The following is a 15,495-nucleotide window of genomic DNA, read 5'->3' as shown; positions in this document are numbered from 1 at the left end:
TCAGTGTACTATAGCAGGAGTCCCAAAGCCCAGTCCGTGGACCGAAACTGGGCCACACAAACATGGGATATAGTCGGTATATGAAAAGGTGCCCACTCTAGTTTGTGGAGAAACATCTCTCCACAGAACTGGTCCCTGGTGCCCAAAAGGTTGGGGGCTGCTGGCCTATAGCATGCAGGTTCTCTCATACTGAAGGGGCATGGTGGCATGAGTTGTTGGGCTGCTTGTCAGGAGGTTAACAAGTCCATGTTTGAGACCTGAGAGCCGCCATGAGGCAGGGTTGAACTCTCATCCTTCACTTCAGCTCCTTTCAGGGATGTGTAAAGAACCTCCAGCTAGCATTCTCAGGGCCACAGTGATGTCACTGGTTGATTCTTTCAAGCTAGAAGCACCCTGGTGCTTCTGAGACAAGTGCAAAATATTGAAGTACTACAGTAATCCCTCACTACTTCTTGGATCATCTTTTCCGGATTTGCTACTTTACAGGTTTTCAAAGGGGGCTTAAATCCATTAAATCCATTGAAAAATTTAAATCCATTAAAAATTCATAAAACTCTTCTACAGTACTACTGTACTCTATTAAAGAAACTGGTAGGATATCACATGTAGTTCCAGTTCAGAAACATTATAGAATGACTGTTTAATGCAAAGGGTGGGTTTTAAAAGTCCAAATACTTCTTCAATTAAAAAAAAATTCCTCTACTTCACGGAAATTTATTTTTCACGGGTAGTCTTGGAACGCATCCCTGCAAAAAACGAGGGATCACTGTAATCATTTTCAACCAAAGTAGGCTTGGGGCTGCCAAATGCACTTAATATTCAAATATTAGGAGAAATCTATATTTGTATATATGTGCATCCATCTCTCTATCTCCACTATCACTTCAGAATGCATTTTAAGAAAAACTGCATATGATAGGTGTTGTGGTTAGCTCTGGCCCAGCTCCTGCCCCAAGGAATGTGGAGGTGGATGTGGGGGAGACATTGACATGCCGCAGGCCTGTTTCGCTCCCAGTAGAATCTGACGACGAAGTCTCCTCTGACCAAAGAAGCATGAGTGACAGAGAAGAGGGGAGTTTGGCAGACAGCCCAGGAGGAGATCAGTCATCTGTATCATCCCTGGATTCTGAACAAGAATTAATGACACATCCATGCATGCGTAGAGTGATGCATAGAAGACAACAACTGAAAGATTATTACAAGAGAAAATGAGGCCACCTGTGGCTGGGTGGGGCTGCTGTAATTAGTGCTACAGATAAAAGTGCAGCCTGGTGTTTTAGCCTCATGGCAGTTTATCTGATTCATTGTTTCGTCAAGATCGTGGTTTTTGCTATTTAGGATTGTGTGTGGACTCTCTGGACTTTAGAATTGGACTCAATTTCCCAGTTATTGGGTGAGCAATTGGACTGCATTTAACCTGTGCCTTGTGTGTACCAGAAAATCCCTTTGACAATTAAAAAGGGAGCTGTTTCTGTTTTTCTGTTTATAAAACCTTTTGGGTTTTCCTTTTATCGTGTGGTGTGTTTCTTCCTGGACTAATTACCCTGTAATTACGGGCGGTTGAGAACAATAGGTAGACAAAAAGAAAAGATTCATATAATAAAACAACAGAATAACAAAGGGACCTTGTACGTCATCTAGTCCACCATTACTCCGCTCAAGCAGGAGACCCCACACCATTTCTGACAGAGGGTAGTCCAGTCTCTTCAGTGGAGAAGCTCCCAACTTCTGAAGGCAGATTACTTCCTCTGCCCATTCCCTTCCCTGGCTCTCCCCCAAAAGCTGGGGAGAGTTGACAATAAAGTAAAACAGAAGTCTCAAAGGTGCTTTTTTCAGAAAGCACCTGGATTTTCTTTTTTCCTTTCCTTGAAAGCATTTGGCTTCTCATCCAAGAAGCTTCTTTAGTTCTTTGGGCCTAAAATGATTGAGAATCTCAGTAGATAAGCAAATAAAGAATTTTATTATTTTAATTAATTAATTAATTAAAGAGTGACGGGATACAAATTTATACAACAGAATATGTTTTGTCAGGAGCCCTTCTTCTATCTGAAAAATCTACCCTTAAAAAGTTGGAGAATTTTCTGAGGGAGTTTTTGTATATTTCTTCCTATTTTTACTGAAAAAGACTTTGAAGTCAGTTAGGTAGAAAAAAAACTGATTACCATTTCATCCAGGCCTACCTGGCTTCATTTTGTATGAATATTTATAATCCGTGCTATTTAGGAGACCAACATAGTCCTTGAGAGCAGCATAAAATGGCTTTACTTTCTCAGCAGGTATGTCAAATATTGTATCTCTGGTTGCATTGTTAAAATTGATACGAACCACTTGGCCCTTTTCATCTACACTGATGAGAAATGAGAGAACAATTCAGGTTATCCTCAAAATTTTCAACAGTTTTTATAACACAATTCTTCATTCACTGGCATTTTAAATGGGTTAGGGTTGTAAACCTTATAATGACTAAACGATTAAACTTAGAGTGAATAAACTGCTGTTTGCCAAATAACTGAGAACCTGACTGGTTCGTTTTAATAAAGCAATTAAATTGTCCAAAATTTCTTTATAAATTTGAGATTAGGGAAACGTTAAACCCGAAAGCAAAACTAGACAGAGTTAGTTCATTCTGTCAGAGACAAGTGCTTTAAATTTTGAGGCTTCATCATGGTTTAAACTATCTGTTTAGTGTGGCATTGAATTTCTATTACCTCTTTTAATGCGAAAAGTGTCTCAACTGTAAAAAAAAATTCTATAAAATGAATGTAGGAGAAATTAAACCATTTGCCCACTATAAAGCTTCCTCCACCCAGCGGTATGTAATGCTTTGCTGAGGCCTGTATTAACAAAAAACCAAGATTACCTGCAGATAAATTTCAAAAATGCAATGATATAATATAATGCAGGGATGTTAAAATCACGTTGTCACATTGTCAACATGTGACATATTGTGACTTTCTCCCACCTTCTCTAAAACAAGGGTGAGCGTGTCTTGTGCATGACACATCCCACCTGATAATATAATAATGTAAATATAGTATCCTATCCTATAATTCAGTGTCTGTCTGTCTGTCTGTCTGTCTGTCTGTCTCTCTCTCTCTATCTATCTATCTATAGATCTTATCTCCGGGACCGCCTTCTGCCGCACAAATCCCAGCGACCGATTAGGTCCCACAGAGTTGGCCTTCTCCGGGTCCCGTTGACTAAACAATGTCGTTTGGCGGGACCCAGGGGAAGAGCCTTCTCTGGGGTGGCCCTGACCCTCTGGAACCAGCTCCCCCCAGAGATTAGAACTGCCCCCACCCACGTCGTTTGTAAACTCCTTAAAACCCACCTCTGCCATCAGGCATGGGGGAATTGAGACATCTCCCCTGGACCTATACAGTTTATGCATGATAGGTTTGTGTGTATGTTTGCTTTTAATAAGGGGTTTTTAGTGATTTTTAAATTATTAGATTTGTTGTACATTGTTTTATTGTTGTTGTGAGCCGCCCCGAGTCTACGGAGAGGGGCGGCATACAAATCTAATTAATAATAATAATAATAATAATAATAATAATAATAATAATAATAATAATAATCTACCTACCTACCTACCTACCTATATCCATCATCTCTCTCCATCTCTCTCTCAATATGATAATATGAACATTTTATGGGGAAAAAAAAGATAAAATGAGAAAAAGATAAGTTGATTTGTATTCTTGTCCACAAGGTGGCAGCATAGCCTTAACACTTTTTATGTTGTTCAGTAAAACTGCTCAGGGTTTCACTAGTGAGATACTGTAGATGGCCATATAAATATACTAAATAAATAAAGCAAAACAATACTTTTGCTTACAATTCAGGATCAAGGCAGCATCAGATAAAAATATACCATATACTTCAATGTTACCTACTCTATAATTCTTTGTTTAGCTTGCATGGCAAAATCACAGTAATCAACTCCAGTGTCTGTGAAATCTACAAATGTAGAGGTCAGGATTTTGAAGGCATAAGGATTTTGCTCCTTAAACTTATTGGCTACATGAAATCCATCCACAACTTCACTCTCTCCTCCAGCAGAAGTTTGTTTTATACAATGCAGAAACTGAATCTGTAACAAATTAATAACAGGTTATTATTCTAAGTTCAACATTATGCTATGTCTATAAAATATACATTTATATTTTATGTCATCAATATCTTCAGAAGTCTCCTTACTATATAACATTAGATGTTTTAATTCTTTAAAAATCCCAAACCTAGAATCATACAGAGACTGTAAAGATTGCTTGCAAAACTTTTTGTTTAAAACTATGTTTTAAAAAATTATTACAAGCATTTGAAAGTAATATCTTGGTGTGATTCTTGGCATAAATTAGAATGTGAAGTTTCTTTTCTTTCCCATTTGAAAACCTCACCTTGATTGCCATACCATATGTACTTGTACTTGTAAATGAATTTTCAAGGTAACTCCCAAAACTGGGAGAAAAATGGCATCTATTTAGTAGCACACAATCTGCTTAATTCATCAGAGGCATGATACCACAGATTGTTTAAAGGCCTTGAGTAAAAATTTCTTACAGAAACACATAGACCACATTAATCTCCCCATCTTTGCAAATACAGAAAGAATGGCAGAAATATGGACCATGTTAGAAGTTCAGTAGGTTATTAAAATACATACACATACATATAATTTTTCTCCATTGAAACATCATGGGTTTTCTCCCATGAATCCATCTGAGAAATTCTAAGCATTATGCTGCAATACAGTCCATAGTTATTACAACAACAGATGCATTTTGAGCTGAACATAATTTAATACATGGTTGATTTAAAGTGATTATATAGAAAATAACATGGAATCACAGTGTAAACCTCACCAGAACTGATATATGCAAAGGCCAATTTGCACCATTTGGAGCTTTTCATAAATTTAAATAGAATGATTATACTGAATAAGGGCTCTGACTGCTGTACTTGGTAGGTGGAACTTTTCATATTTCACTGTTTTCTATTAGGAGACTTAAATGATGTTAACTTTGCATTGCTTTAATGCAATATTACAGAGCTCAATTCCCCCCCCCCCACTCTTATACAATACATGGATAGGTTTGTCAGCTAAAATTCAGGATACCTGCCATAAATAACACCATAGTACAATATTACAAAGTGAGTGCATCTGTGACTGCACCTGAGCTAATTAAAATGGAATTGAGAAACACTAGCCTCAAACAATACAGTATAGTGTTCTCCAGATGTTTTGGCCTCATAGCCCTATAGTTGTAGGGCTATGTGAACAGCAAAATATTGCAGCTGTTGTACTGTAAAATGTCTGAATGAGTACAAGCTTGCTTATCGCAGGTGCATTTTATGAACGGGCAAAATCAAAGATATATCTGGAAGTAAGATCTGGTACTAAATGTTATTGCATCACCAGTGCTATTTAAAATATTATCTGAAGCTATTTGTAACAAAATTAGGGAACTAAGAGCAAGATATCATTTAAATCAGAAGACTACAATCATGCATAGCATTTGTTGGCCAGGAGGTTAAGGTCTAATTGCCCCAAGCCTGGCCACATAAATGAGTCTTAAGACTCTTGCGGAAGGAGAGGAGGGTAGGGGCAGCGCGAATCTCCGGGGGGGAGCTGATTCCAGAGAGCCTGGTCTCCCACAGAGAAGGGTCTTCCCCTAGGCCCCGCCAAGTGACATTGTCTAGTTGACGAGACCTAGAGAAAGCCAACCCTTTGAGACCTAACCGATTGCTGGGACTTGTATGGCAGAAAATAGTCCTGCAAGTAATCTTGCTGGATGCCATGTAGGGCTTTATAGGTCATTACCAACACTTTGAATTGTGTCTGGAAACCAATCAGCAGCCAATGCAGTCCACGGAGTGTTGGAGAAACATGGGCGTGCCTAGGAAGGCCCATGACCGCTCGTGTGGTGGGCATTTCGTATGCTTTAGTCCCCTAATCATCCTTGTTGCTCTTCTCTACACTCTTTCCAGAGTCTCAACATGTTTTTACATTGTGGTGACCAAAACTGGATGCAGTATTCCAAGCATGGCTTTATCAAGGCATCATAAAAATGGTATTAACATTTCTACGATTTGATTCTTTGATCCTATCTCTCTGTTAATGCAGCCTGAATCTGTCCTCTTTGTTAGAGAAACAGTTGCCTATTACTATTTGCTTTTCATAAATCCCTTGTCTGCTTTTGGACTTGGAGAGCTTGATGATTAGATTTCCTGGAATAAGTGTCTCAGAATTGGATTATTACGATGTGCTTTGCGAACCTGGAAATAGTTCAGTGCTGCAATTAGTTCAGAAAACGCCAGGAAGATGATTAAGCATGTCTGAGTTCTACTGTGTTAATGAGCCAGCTTCAAGATGTTAGTGTTAATTCACAAAGCTCTAAACAATTTGGAATTTGATCAACTCAAATAATACTATTATTTATATAAACATTCAGGACCTTCAGGGAGAGGCTCTACTGTTCATGATACAATTATAAACTGGGTCCTATGTGAAGTTCTGGCACAGATGCCAATGTTGATGTGTTTTAAATTTTCTTTGAAAACACTTCTTTTTATGTTGGTCTTCTCTGAATAAAACTCATGGGCTCCCAGTTTCTGCTCTGGTGCTTTTAACCATTATACCATACAACATAATACATGGTTAATCAAAACATTTCTATTACTATACTATTGGCACCTATTTTACTGCTGCCTTTTTTAAATCTTTGCCTTACCCCTGGTGGAAATTGTAGAGCAGGGTAATCGGTATGAAAACTTAGCTTCTCAGTTGTGTAGGCCACGTTGTTGGCATCCAATTTGTCTTGCACTTGCCAAGTAGGTCTTTATAATGAACAAGAAATGAATAACAAAATTATAATAAACTGCCTGTAAAAATCTAGATGCACATTATACAAATCCAAAGAACAAATAATCAGAAAATTAATATCCACTTTAAATTATCAATGTTTCACTGTTTTTATTATTTTATTAATAGCATTTATTAAACTTTAAAAATGCAGCTAATCATTGTTTGAGATGGGGAGGATAATTATCGCGATTACAGGTGACAGGGAACAGAAAAAGGTGGGCTTTGAATTTCCTCTTCCTCCTCTTCCAAAATTGCTCTTTCCTTTAGGGGAAACGCATCTACTAACACATCTGGAAAGGAATGTTCAGATCTGAAATTCCCTTTCCTGAAAAATAATATCCCATGAGTTTTTATTTATATTCATCCATGTAAACAATTAACTTGGCAATGCTTTGCATCGCTAATGACTATAACAGTCTATTTGTTTTTTCTTTTCTGAACACTGGAGGAGATTCCAACCTCGAATTGGCATGCTAAATTATTCCAATGGACAGATATTAACCAATTCTAAGAAAATCCAAAAAGATGAAAGAAATATACTGAAATACTCTACAGTAGATTTGTCAATATCCAGTATACTTTAGGAAATACTAGAAGACTAAGTCATTACCAAATCAGGCTACAGGCCATAAAAATACGACAAGCACACCAAAAAAAATTAAAATTAAAATAAAAAACTCCCCAATGAACATTTTAAGAGGATATGCCAAATAAATTTAGAGAATGGTACAGATTGGAATGGTACAGAATGAATTCCAGTCATTACCAAATCAGGCTACAGGTCCCGTCTACTAAACAATGTCATTTGGCGGGCCCAGGGGAAGAGCCTTCTCTGTGATGGCCCCGGCCCTCTGGAATCAACTTCCCCCAGAGATTAGAACTGCCCCCACTCTCCTTGCCTTTCGCAAATTACTTAAGACCCACCTGTATCACCAGGCATGGGGAACACTTCCCCCAGGCTTTTATGTTTCATGTTTGGTATGTGTGTGCTGCATGGTTTTAAATGATGGGGTTTTATATGTTTTAATATTAGATTTGTTTCATTGTAATATTGTTTTATTATTGTTGTGAGCCGCCCCGAGTCTTCGGAGAGGGGCGGCATACAAATCTAATTAATAATAATAATAATAATAATAATAATAATAATTATTATTATTATTATTATTATTACAGGCCATAAAAATACGACAAGCACCAAAAAATAAAAAATAAAAATAAAAAACCCCAATGAACATTTTAAGAGGATATGCCAAATAAATTTAGAGAATGGTACAGATTGGATGATGTCAATCTATAGACTGGAATATAGTATCTTGATGGAATATAGTGTGCAAACTACTGTGCAATATCCTAAATGTTGCATGCTAGCAAATAATGTTTAGGATCGTCCAATACAAATATAGGTCTGTGTAGAAAGGGTTATTATCTGTCCACTGGCATCCTTTACCATGGCAATTTGAGGTTGGACTCTCCTGCAGTGTTCAGAAAAGAAAAACAAATAGAATGTTGTAGTCATTAGCGATGCAAAGCATTTCCAGTTCATTGTTTAGAAAAAGGTTAGAACAAAGAGATATTACAGCCGATACATGCTATATAATTGCAAAGTCAAAGAAAACAAAAGAAATATGTTAGTATACGCGTTGCTCTGATTATTAGAAAGGTTCTTGATTGGATCAGTCACATCTTGCTGTGGAAGGTGCTAGGAATCCCACAACATCCCACTTGTCTTCATGTGAATCCTGTATATAAGTGAGGAAGGTCAAACAAAGACAGAACAAACTGGTTCCGGGTTGGTAAAGCAACGAGAAAGGCTGTATAGTTTGAGAAAGGCTGACAGTATGAATTTGAAATATCCACTCTTAGTTTAGGGACTTGTTTAGCAACCATTCGTAAATACAGTGATACCTCATCTTACAAACGCCTCATCATACAAACTTTTCGAGATACAAACCCAGGGTTTAAGATTTTTTTGCCTCCTCTCACAAACTATTTTTACCTTACAAACCCACTGCCACCACTGGGATGCCCCGCCTCTGGACTTCTGTTGCCAGCGAAGCACCCGTTTTTGCGCTGCTGGGATTACCCTGAGGCTCCCCTCCATGGGAAAGCCCACCTCCAGACTTCTGCGTTTTTGTGATGCTGCAGGGGAATCCCAGCAGGGGAATCCCAGCAGCGCAAAAACAGGCGCTTCGCTGGCAACGGAAGTCCGGAGGTGGGGTTTCCCACCAAGTGGAGCCTCAGTGAAATCGCAGCATCGCAAAAACACAGAGGTCCGAAGGTGGGGTTTCAAGGATTTCGGTGTTTTTGCGATGCTGCAATTTCACGGATGCTCCCTTTACTGGGAAACCCCACCTCTGGACTTCCGTTGCCAGCGAAGCGCTCGTTTTTGCGATGCTGGGATTCCCCTGCTGGGATTCCCCTGCAGCATTGCAAAAACACAGAAGTCCGGAGGTGGGGTTTCCCATGGGGGGGGAGCCTCAGGGAAATCCCAGCAGCGCAAAAACGGGCGCTTTGGCTGGCAAGAGGGGTGAATTTTGGGCTTGCACGCATTAATTGCTTTTCCATTGATTCCTATGGGAAACATTGTTTCGTCTTACAAACTTTTCACCTTAAGAACCTCGTCCCGGAACCAATTAAGTTTGTAAGACAAGGTATCACTGTCCAATGGTAATAAATAATAATAAAAAAATCATTTTCTAACCAATTTGCACATTAACCACCAAATGTTGTGGTGAGCTGAGCTTGCTAACTTGGAGTTAGCACTTTTTAGGGAAGTGCTCCACTGCAGAGGAAAAACAATTCAGGAAGAGAAACTTGATGAAGCAAACTCTCTTCCCTACCAGGGCTTTAATTGGCAATGTTCATACTGTACATTATTCCATAATTCACTAATATGGTAATTCCTTATTGAATTAGCACAATTTGCTGGTTTTACACACCATGTTAAGCCATAAATCACAGTTTGTACAACATAGTAAGTCCAGACAATTTATTGATCAAAGTTTAAATTAAGGATGAACTTTGATTTAGTAGGCTACACTGATAAATTACATGTTTGTAATTGATCATTATACAATGTAGGGTCATCTATTAGTTTATTGTTTGAATATATTTGTCTTATTTATTTTTATTTATTCGATTTTTATGCCGCCCTTCTCCTTAGACTCAGGGCGGCTTTACAACATGTTAGCAATAGCACTTTTTAACAGAGCCAGCATATTGCCCCCACAATCTGGGTCCTCATTTTACCCACCTCGGAAGGATGGAAGGCTGAGTCAACCTTGAGCTGGTGATGAGATTTGAACTGCTGACCTTCAGATCTACAGTCAGCTTCAGTGGCCTGCAGTACAGCACTCTACCTGCTGCGCCACCCCGGCTCTTCAAACACTCCTTAAATTTCTATAGCAATTGCCTTTCTTTTAGATATGAATGTTACTCGGATGACAGATGTAAACATGGCATAATTGTTTAAAAAAATTTCAAAGATAAATACATGGTCTAAAAAAACCATTTCAAAAAATCTATTCAATTAGTAATCCACCATATTTTGAGAAATACACTAACAATTAAAATCTTTCTGGCTTAGTAATTACTGTTTAGTTGTAAAAAGAATTCTGATATGATTATTAAAAAACATCCTCACATACCAAAATCAGTTTTGAATACAACAAAATTCAATTAGACACAGAAAAGATTTTGTACATGTTACTAAGTGCTTGTGTGTTTATTTTCTCTTAAAACTAGCCATCTTCTTCACAAAGCAAAATTTCTGAAATTTCAAATAAAGTATAAAACTTTTCAAGTCTGAAATGCTGTAAACTCAAAGTATTGCTGTGTAATGGGTACTACTGTGGTCCTATACATCCGTGTGTTTTCCACAATCATCCTTTGTGGAATGATTCCACTAAAAGTCCAAACAAGGGAAAGAATGAGAACATGGTTGTCCCCATCTTGACTCATGCACACAGATACAAAAATCACACCAAAGGTTAACTACGACAATTTCACATTCAGTGTTCGCAAGAGACTTTTAAAAGCAGTAGAATTGCATGTTGCAGGCATGGAGCTTCTTCACAATAGCAACACATCTGTCTGCCAACATAGGCATGTGTTCAGAAATCATGGAGAGATTTAAGTTACAAATAGAATTATAAAATGGGTATTAGCTTATTTACATTCCCCAATGGGTCAGTTGTAGGTTTACACTGATGGCTCAAATCTCAGTGATCTGAGACAGGTAAAATTAAATGCAGTGCGAGTGAGCTCCAAATCCTTTGAAGGACCCAGGAGTAAAAGCATCATAATAAAGCCATTGTATAAACATGCCAGTGATTAACCTATTTTCCAAAGCACTTGAAGGTCAGACAAGGAATAATGGATGGAAACTGAAGAAGGGAGAGATTCAAGCTAGAAATAAGGAGGAATTTTCTGACAGTGAGAACAATCAACCAGTGGAACAGCTTTCCTTCAGACGTTATGGGAACTGCATCACTGGAAGCTTTCAAGTGGCTGGACTGCCATCTGTCAGAAATAGTGTAGGGTTTCCTGCTTGGACAGGGTTGGGGGTTTTTTGTTTTGTTTTTTGGCTAGATGACCTACAAGGTCCCTTCCAACTCTGTTATTCTGTTAAATTTTTCAGTAATTAAATAAGGGGAGCGAAGGGCAAGAATATGAGAAGAGCTTCTTTTGCTTCCTTCGCCCACTTTTCAGCAAAGCAGTGGAAGTGATGTGCCGGTGCCTGGAGGCTGTTGGGGCCTGGATGGGTGTCAACAAACTCAAACTCAACCCAGACAAGACAGAGTCGCTGTGGGTTTTGCCTCCCAAGGACAATTCCATCTGTCCGTCCATTACCCTGGGGGGAGAATTATTGACCCCCTCAGAGAGGGTTTGCAACTTGGGCATCCTCCTCGATCCACAGCTCACATTAGAGAAACATCTTTCAGCTGTGGCGAGGGGGGCGTTCGCCCAGGTTCGCCTGGTGCATCAGTTGCGACCCTATTTAGACCGGGAGTCACTGCTCACAGTCACTCATGCCCTCATCACATGGAGGCTTGACTACTGTAACGCTCTCTACATGGGGCTACCTTTGAAAAGTGTTCGGAAACTTCAGATCGTGCAGAATGCAGCTGTGAGAGCAATCATGGGCTTCCCTAAATATGCCCATGTCACACCAACACTCCGCAGTCTGCATTGGTTGCCAATCAGTTTCCGGTCACAATTCAAAGTGTTGGTTATGACCTATAAAGTCCTTTATGGCACCGGACCAGATTACCTCAGGGACCTCCTTCTGCCGCACGAATCCCAGCGGCCAGTTAGGTCCCACAGAGTGGGTCTTTTCTGGGTCCCGTCAACTAAACAATGCCACTTGGCGGGACCCAGGGGAAGAACCTTCTCTGTGGCGGCCCCAGCCCTCTGGAACCAACTCCCTCCAAGAGATTAGAATTGCCCTCACCCTCCTTGCCTTTCATAAGCTACTTAAAACCAACCTCTGCCGCCAGGCATGGGGGAATTAAGATTTCTTCTCCCCCTAGGCCATTACAATTGTATGCATGGCATGTTTATATGTATGTTTGGTTTTGTATATTAAGGGGTTTTTAATTCGCTTTTAGTATTGGATTATTATTGTATACTGTTTATGATTGCTGTTAGCCGCCCTGAGTTTTCGGAGAGGGGCGGCATATAAATCCAATAAAACTTGAAACTTGAAACTTTCTCAGACTGCAAGAAAGCAGTAATTAAGTCAGAAAAGTTTTAGGAAGCCATATCATGGTTTAATATTAACCAGAGCTGCCCATATACACTATTCCATTTTCTATTCCATTTTCACCTAATTGCTTTGCTTTGATCCAACATAGAAATAAACTGCTTGGAACAGCTTGTTCTTTATTATCACTCATGTCTCACAGTGGGCTGAAAAATTCTGAGGCATGTGCAACTATCCTAGGTTTCCCAAACACTTTGTAATAGCTAGGAAATAACCGGAGGGTCATAAAACAAATAGATTCTGAATGAATATATTTGTTCGCTGCACAACTACAAATGATATCATTTCTTTTTGTGTTAATGTAAAAAATAACAAAAATTGCTAGAATGTAGACACACAGAGAAAGGGGAAGAGAAAAAAGGGAAAGAGAAATCTAAGCTAAGTTTCAAGTTGTGGAAACTTGCAGGCTTGTAACTGTGGTGGTTGAAGAATAAGGAACAAGGTCAACAATTTCCCAGAGTCTGCTGGAATGATCAACTGTATGCCCTTTCTCATTCCTTAAAGTTTTCAAGGTGGAATCATGAGTAGGCTCCAGGTGGCAGTAAATGCATCCTTGAGAGGAGACAGAGACTTCCAACTTTTAAAGAGGCAATGGTCCATTCACTATCATCTCTCTCTCTCTCTCTCTCTCTCTCTCTCTCTCTCTCTCTCTCTCTCTCCATCCACCCACCCACCTACCCATCCTACCAACCCATCCTACCATCTATCATCTAAACATGTACAAGATAATAGATAAAACTATAAACATGGATAAGAACACAGGAAATGGGTACAAATAAATGGATACAGTAAGACAGTAGATACACTGGTTTGCTATTGCAAGCCCCATTATAAACCTCTTTGGAATGGGGTGAGGTCCATGGCAGACTGTTTAATATTAAGGTTATGGGAGTTTGAGGATGTCAGGTAGTGCATTTCAGGCATTGATCACTCTGTTACTGAAGTCGTATTTTCTGGAATCAAGTTTGGAGCAGTTAACCTTGAGTTTGTATCTATTGTTTGCTCATGTATTATTGCGTTTGAAGCTGAAGTAGTCATTGATAGATAGGGATGTTGTAGCAGATAATTTTATGTACTATGCTTAGGTCAGACCATAGGCGGCATAGTTCTAGGGTGTCCAAGCCCAAAATGCAATCTTCAACTAAGTTTATTCATAACAGAAAAATGACACAGGTTTGGGCAAGATTTGGTCAGGAAAGTTGTCCATGGTCCAAATACCAAATCTCATCATACTGAAGGTGGTATGTGAGAGACTAAATTACAGCATGGTGTTTGTATGCAATCCTTGAAGGATTGTCCTGTTGTGAGCCGCTCCGAGCCTTCGGAGAGGGGTGGCATACAAATCTAATTAATAAAATAAATAAAATTATGACATTGCCATGGTACACAAATATTAAAAATTCCTCAGTGACTTCCTCTTCCTAAAGGAAACAAAGTTGTATAGATACTATAGAACTGAAACTTTCATTCTACCTAAGAACGAGATGTGCAGTGTGATATAGTTTTCTGGGATGATTAAAAAACCTTCACTATCCCCCTTCCCGAAACTTTAAATTTTAGCCGTTTTCATATTGTTTTATTTTATCCTGTTGCACACATAGAAACTTTATTCAGTGCATTTTTCTTCCCTTGTCTTCCCCACCCTCCTGGTTAATCCTCTGCCAAACGCTGGCTGCTTAATTCATCACATATTCACTATCCATTACTGTCAACTGGCAGAGATGATTTTTCCAAACCACTGCTTTGCTATTTTTAACTTGTAACAAACTCCTCTATTTAGCAAATATTAACTTGCTCTTTGTGGGAACTTCAGTATAGCTTAAACTTGGTTGGTCATAGTCAATTAACTCAAACCCAAATAGTTAAACCATTTCATAACTGTTTTTCTCTCTCCCTCTATATGTGTGTGTGTGTGTGTGGGGATTGTATGAGACAGACAGACAGACAGAAAGATAGGATTGAATTATATAATAAATAGTATATTTTTCTCTAAATGCAAGGCAGGATACAGTAAAAACTTTTCTTCCTTCCTTCCTTCCCTAGGTTTATTATTTGTCTAGCTCAATATGTTTTTTTAAAGTTAGTAGACTTGGGGTTATAACTTCATGGTGAAGATGCAACATGAGTCATTCTTGTGTAGTCACAAGTCTCTTTGTCTGCCTGGTGGCTTCACTCCCCCCACCTCCCTCTTATCCATGCTATCGAGCCTCTTCCTACGGCAGCATTCAAGTGGAGCAAATACCTCCTCAAGCTGGTGACTTTTTCCCATTCTGCAAGGAGGGGCTTTGGACCTCTTTTAGACTCTGCTTCGTCAATGGGTCTTCACCCTGGTAATGGGCCATTTCCAGCCTTTTTGACAACAGACTTGCAGCGTGCCATAAATGAAGACTTTGCTGCCGTCATTCTACCTTCCAGAACTTTCTTTAATGTCTGGGAAATGTCTATGGAGAGTGCCAATCTGGGTAACACTGGCTAAGCCAATGCTGCATATGCAAATGGAGATTCTATATCACCTTGTAAAAAAACATGGCTGGTGTGTGTGTGTGAATAATTGTTGCTTTTGTGTTCTAATCTGAAAGGAATGTAAATCTTCTAGTCAAGGCTTGGCATGTGTATACGTAATCATTTTCTCCTGTTTGTTTTTAAGAGCTTCAGACAGAGGAAAAAGAAGTGGATTTTTAGTTTATAACAAGACTAAGGATATTATCTAAAACAAAAGGGGGGGGAAACTATTCACAGTTCTTATTGGCTGGAAGCCATTGAATACACTGGGTTTTGTGGCTTTTCAGCAGATCATTAAATATATAATTTGCAGAAATGTCATTGTTACAATAGTGTTTAAATGAGGCTTGGGAAATACTGG

At 39.0% G+C, this 15,495-nt stretch overlaps 1 protein-coding gene across 3 annotated transcripts in view; it reads right to left on the bottom strand.

The window, feature by feature from the left end:
• Positions 1-15,495, bottom strand: part of BBOX1 (gamma-butyrobetaine hydroxylase 1) — a 55,852-nt gene that overhangs the window by 6,326 nt on the left and 34,031 nt on the right. For all 3 annotated transcript variants that reach the window (XM_070761979.1, XM_070761989.1, XM_070761987.1), the window contains exons 5-7: positions 6,735-6,840; positions 3,897-4,093; positions 2,181-2,347 (exon numbers count right to left, since the gene is read on the bottom strand). In XM_070761979.1, the coding sequence (XP_070618080.1) occupies positions 2,181-2,347; positions 3,897-4,093; positions 6,735-6,840 (470 nt within the window). The remainder of the gene's footprint in view (positions 1-2,180; positions 2,348-3,896; positions 4,094-6,734; positions 6,841-15,495) is intronic.

Source organism: Erythrolamprus reginae, chromosome 1, assembly GCF_031021105.1.
Source record: "Erythrolamprus reginae isolate rEryReg1 chromosome 1, rEryReg1.hap1, whole genome shotgun sequence".
Lineage (NCBI taxonomy): Eukaryota > Metazoa > Chordata > Lepidosauria > Squamata > Dipsadidae > Erythrolamprus > Erythrolamprus reginae.
Note: the sequence above shows the minus strand (reverse complement) of the source record. Positions and strands in the feature narration are given on the sequence as shown.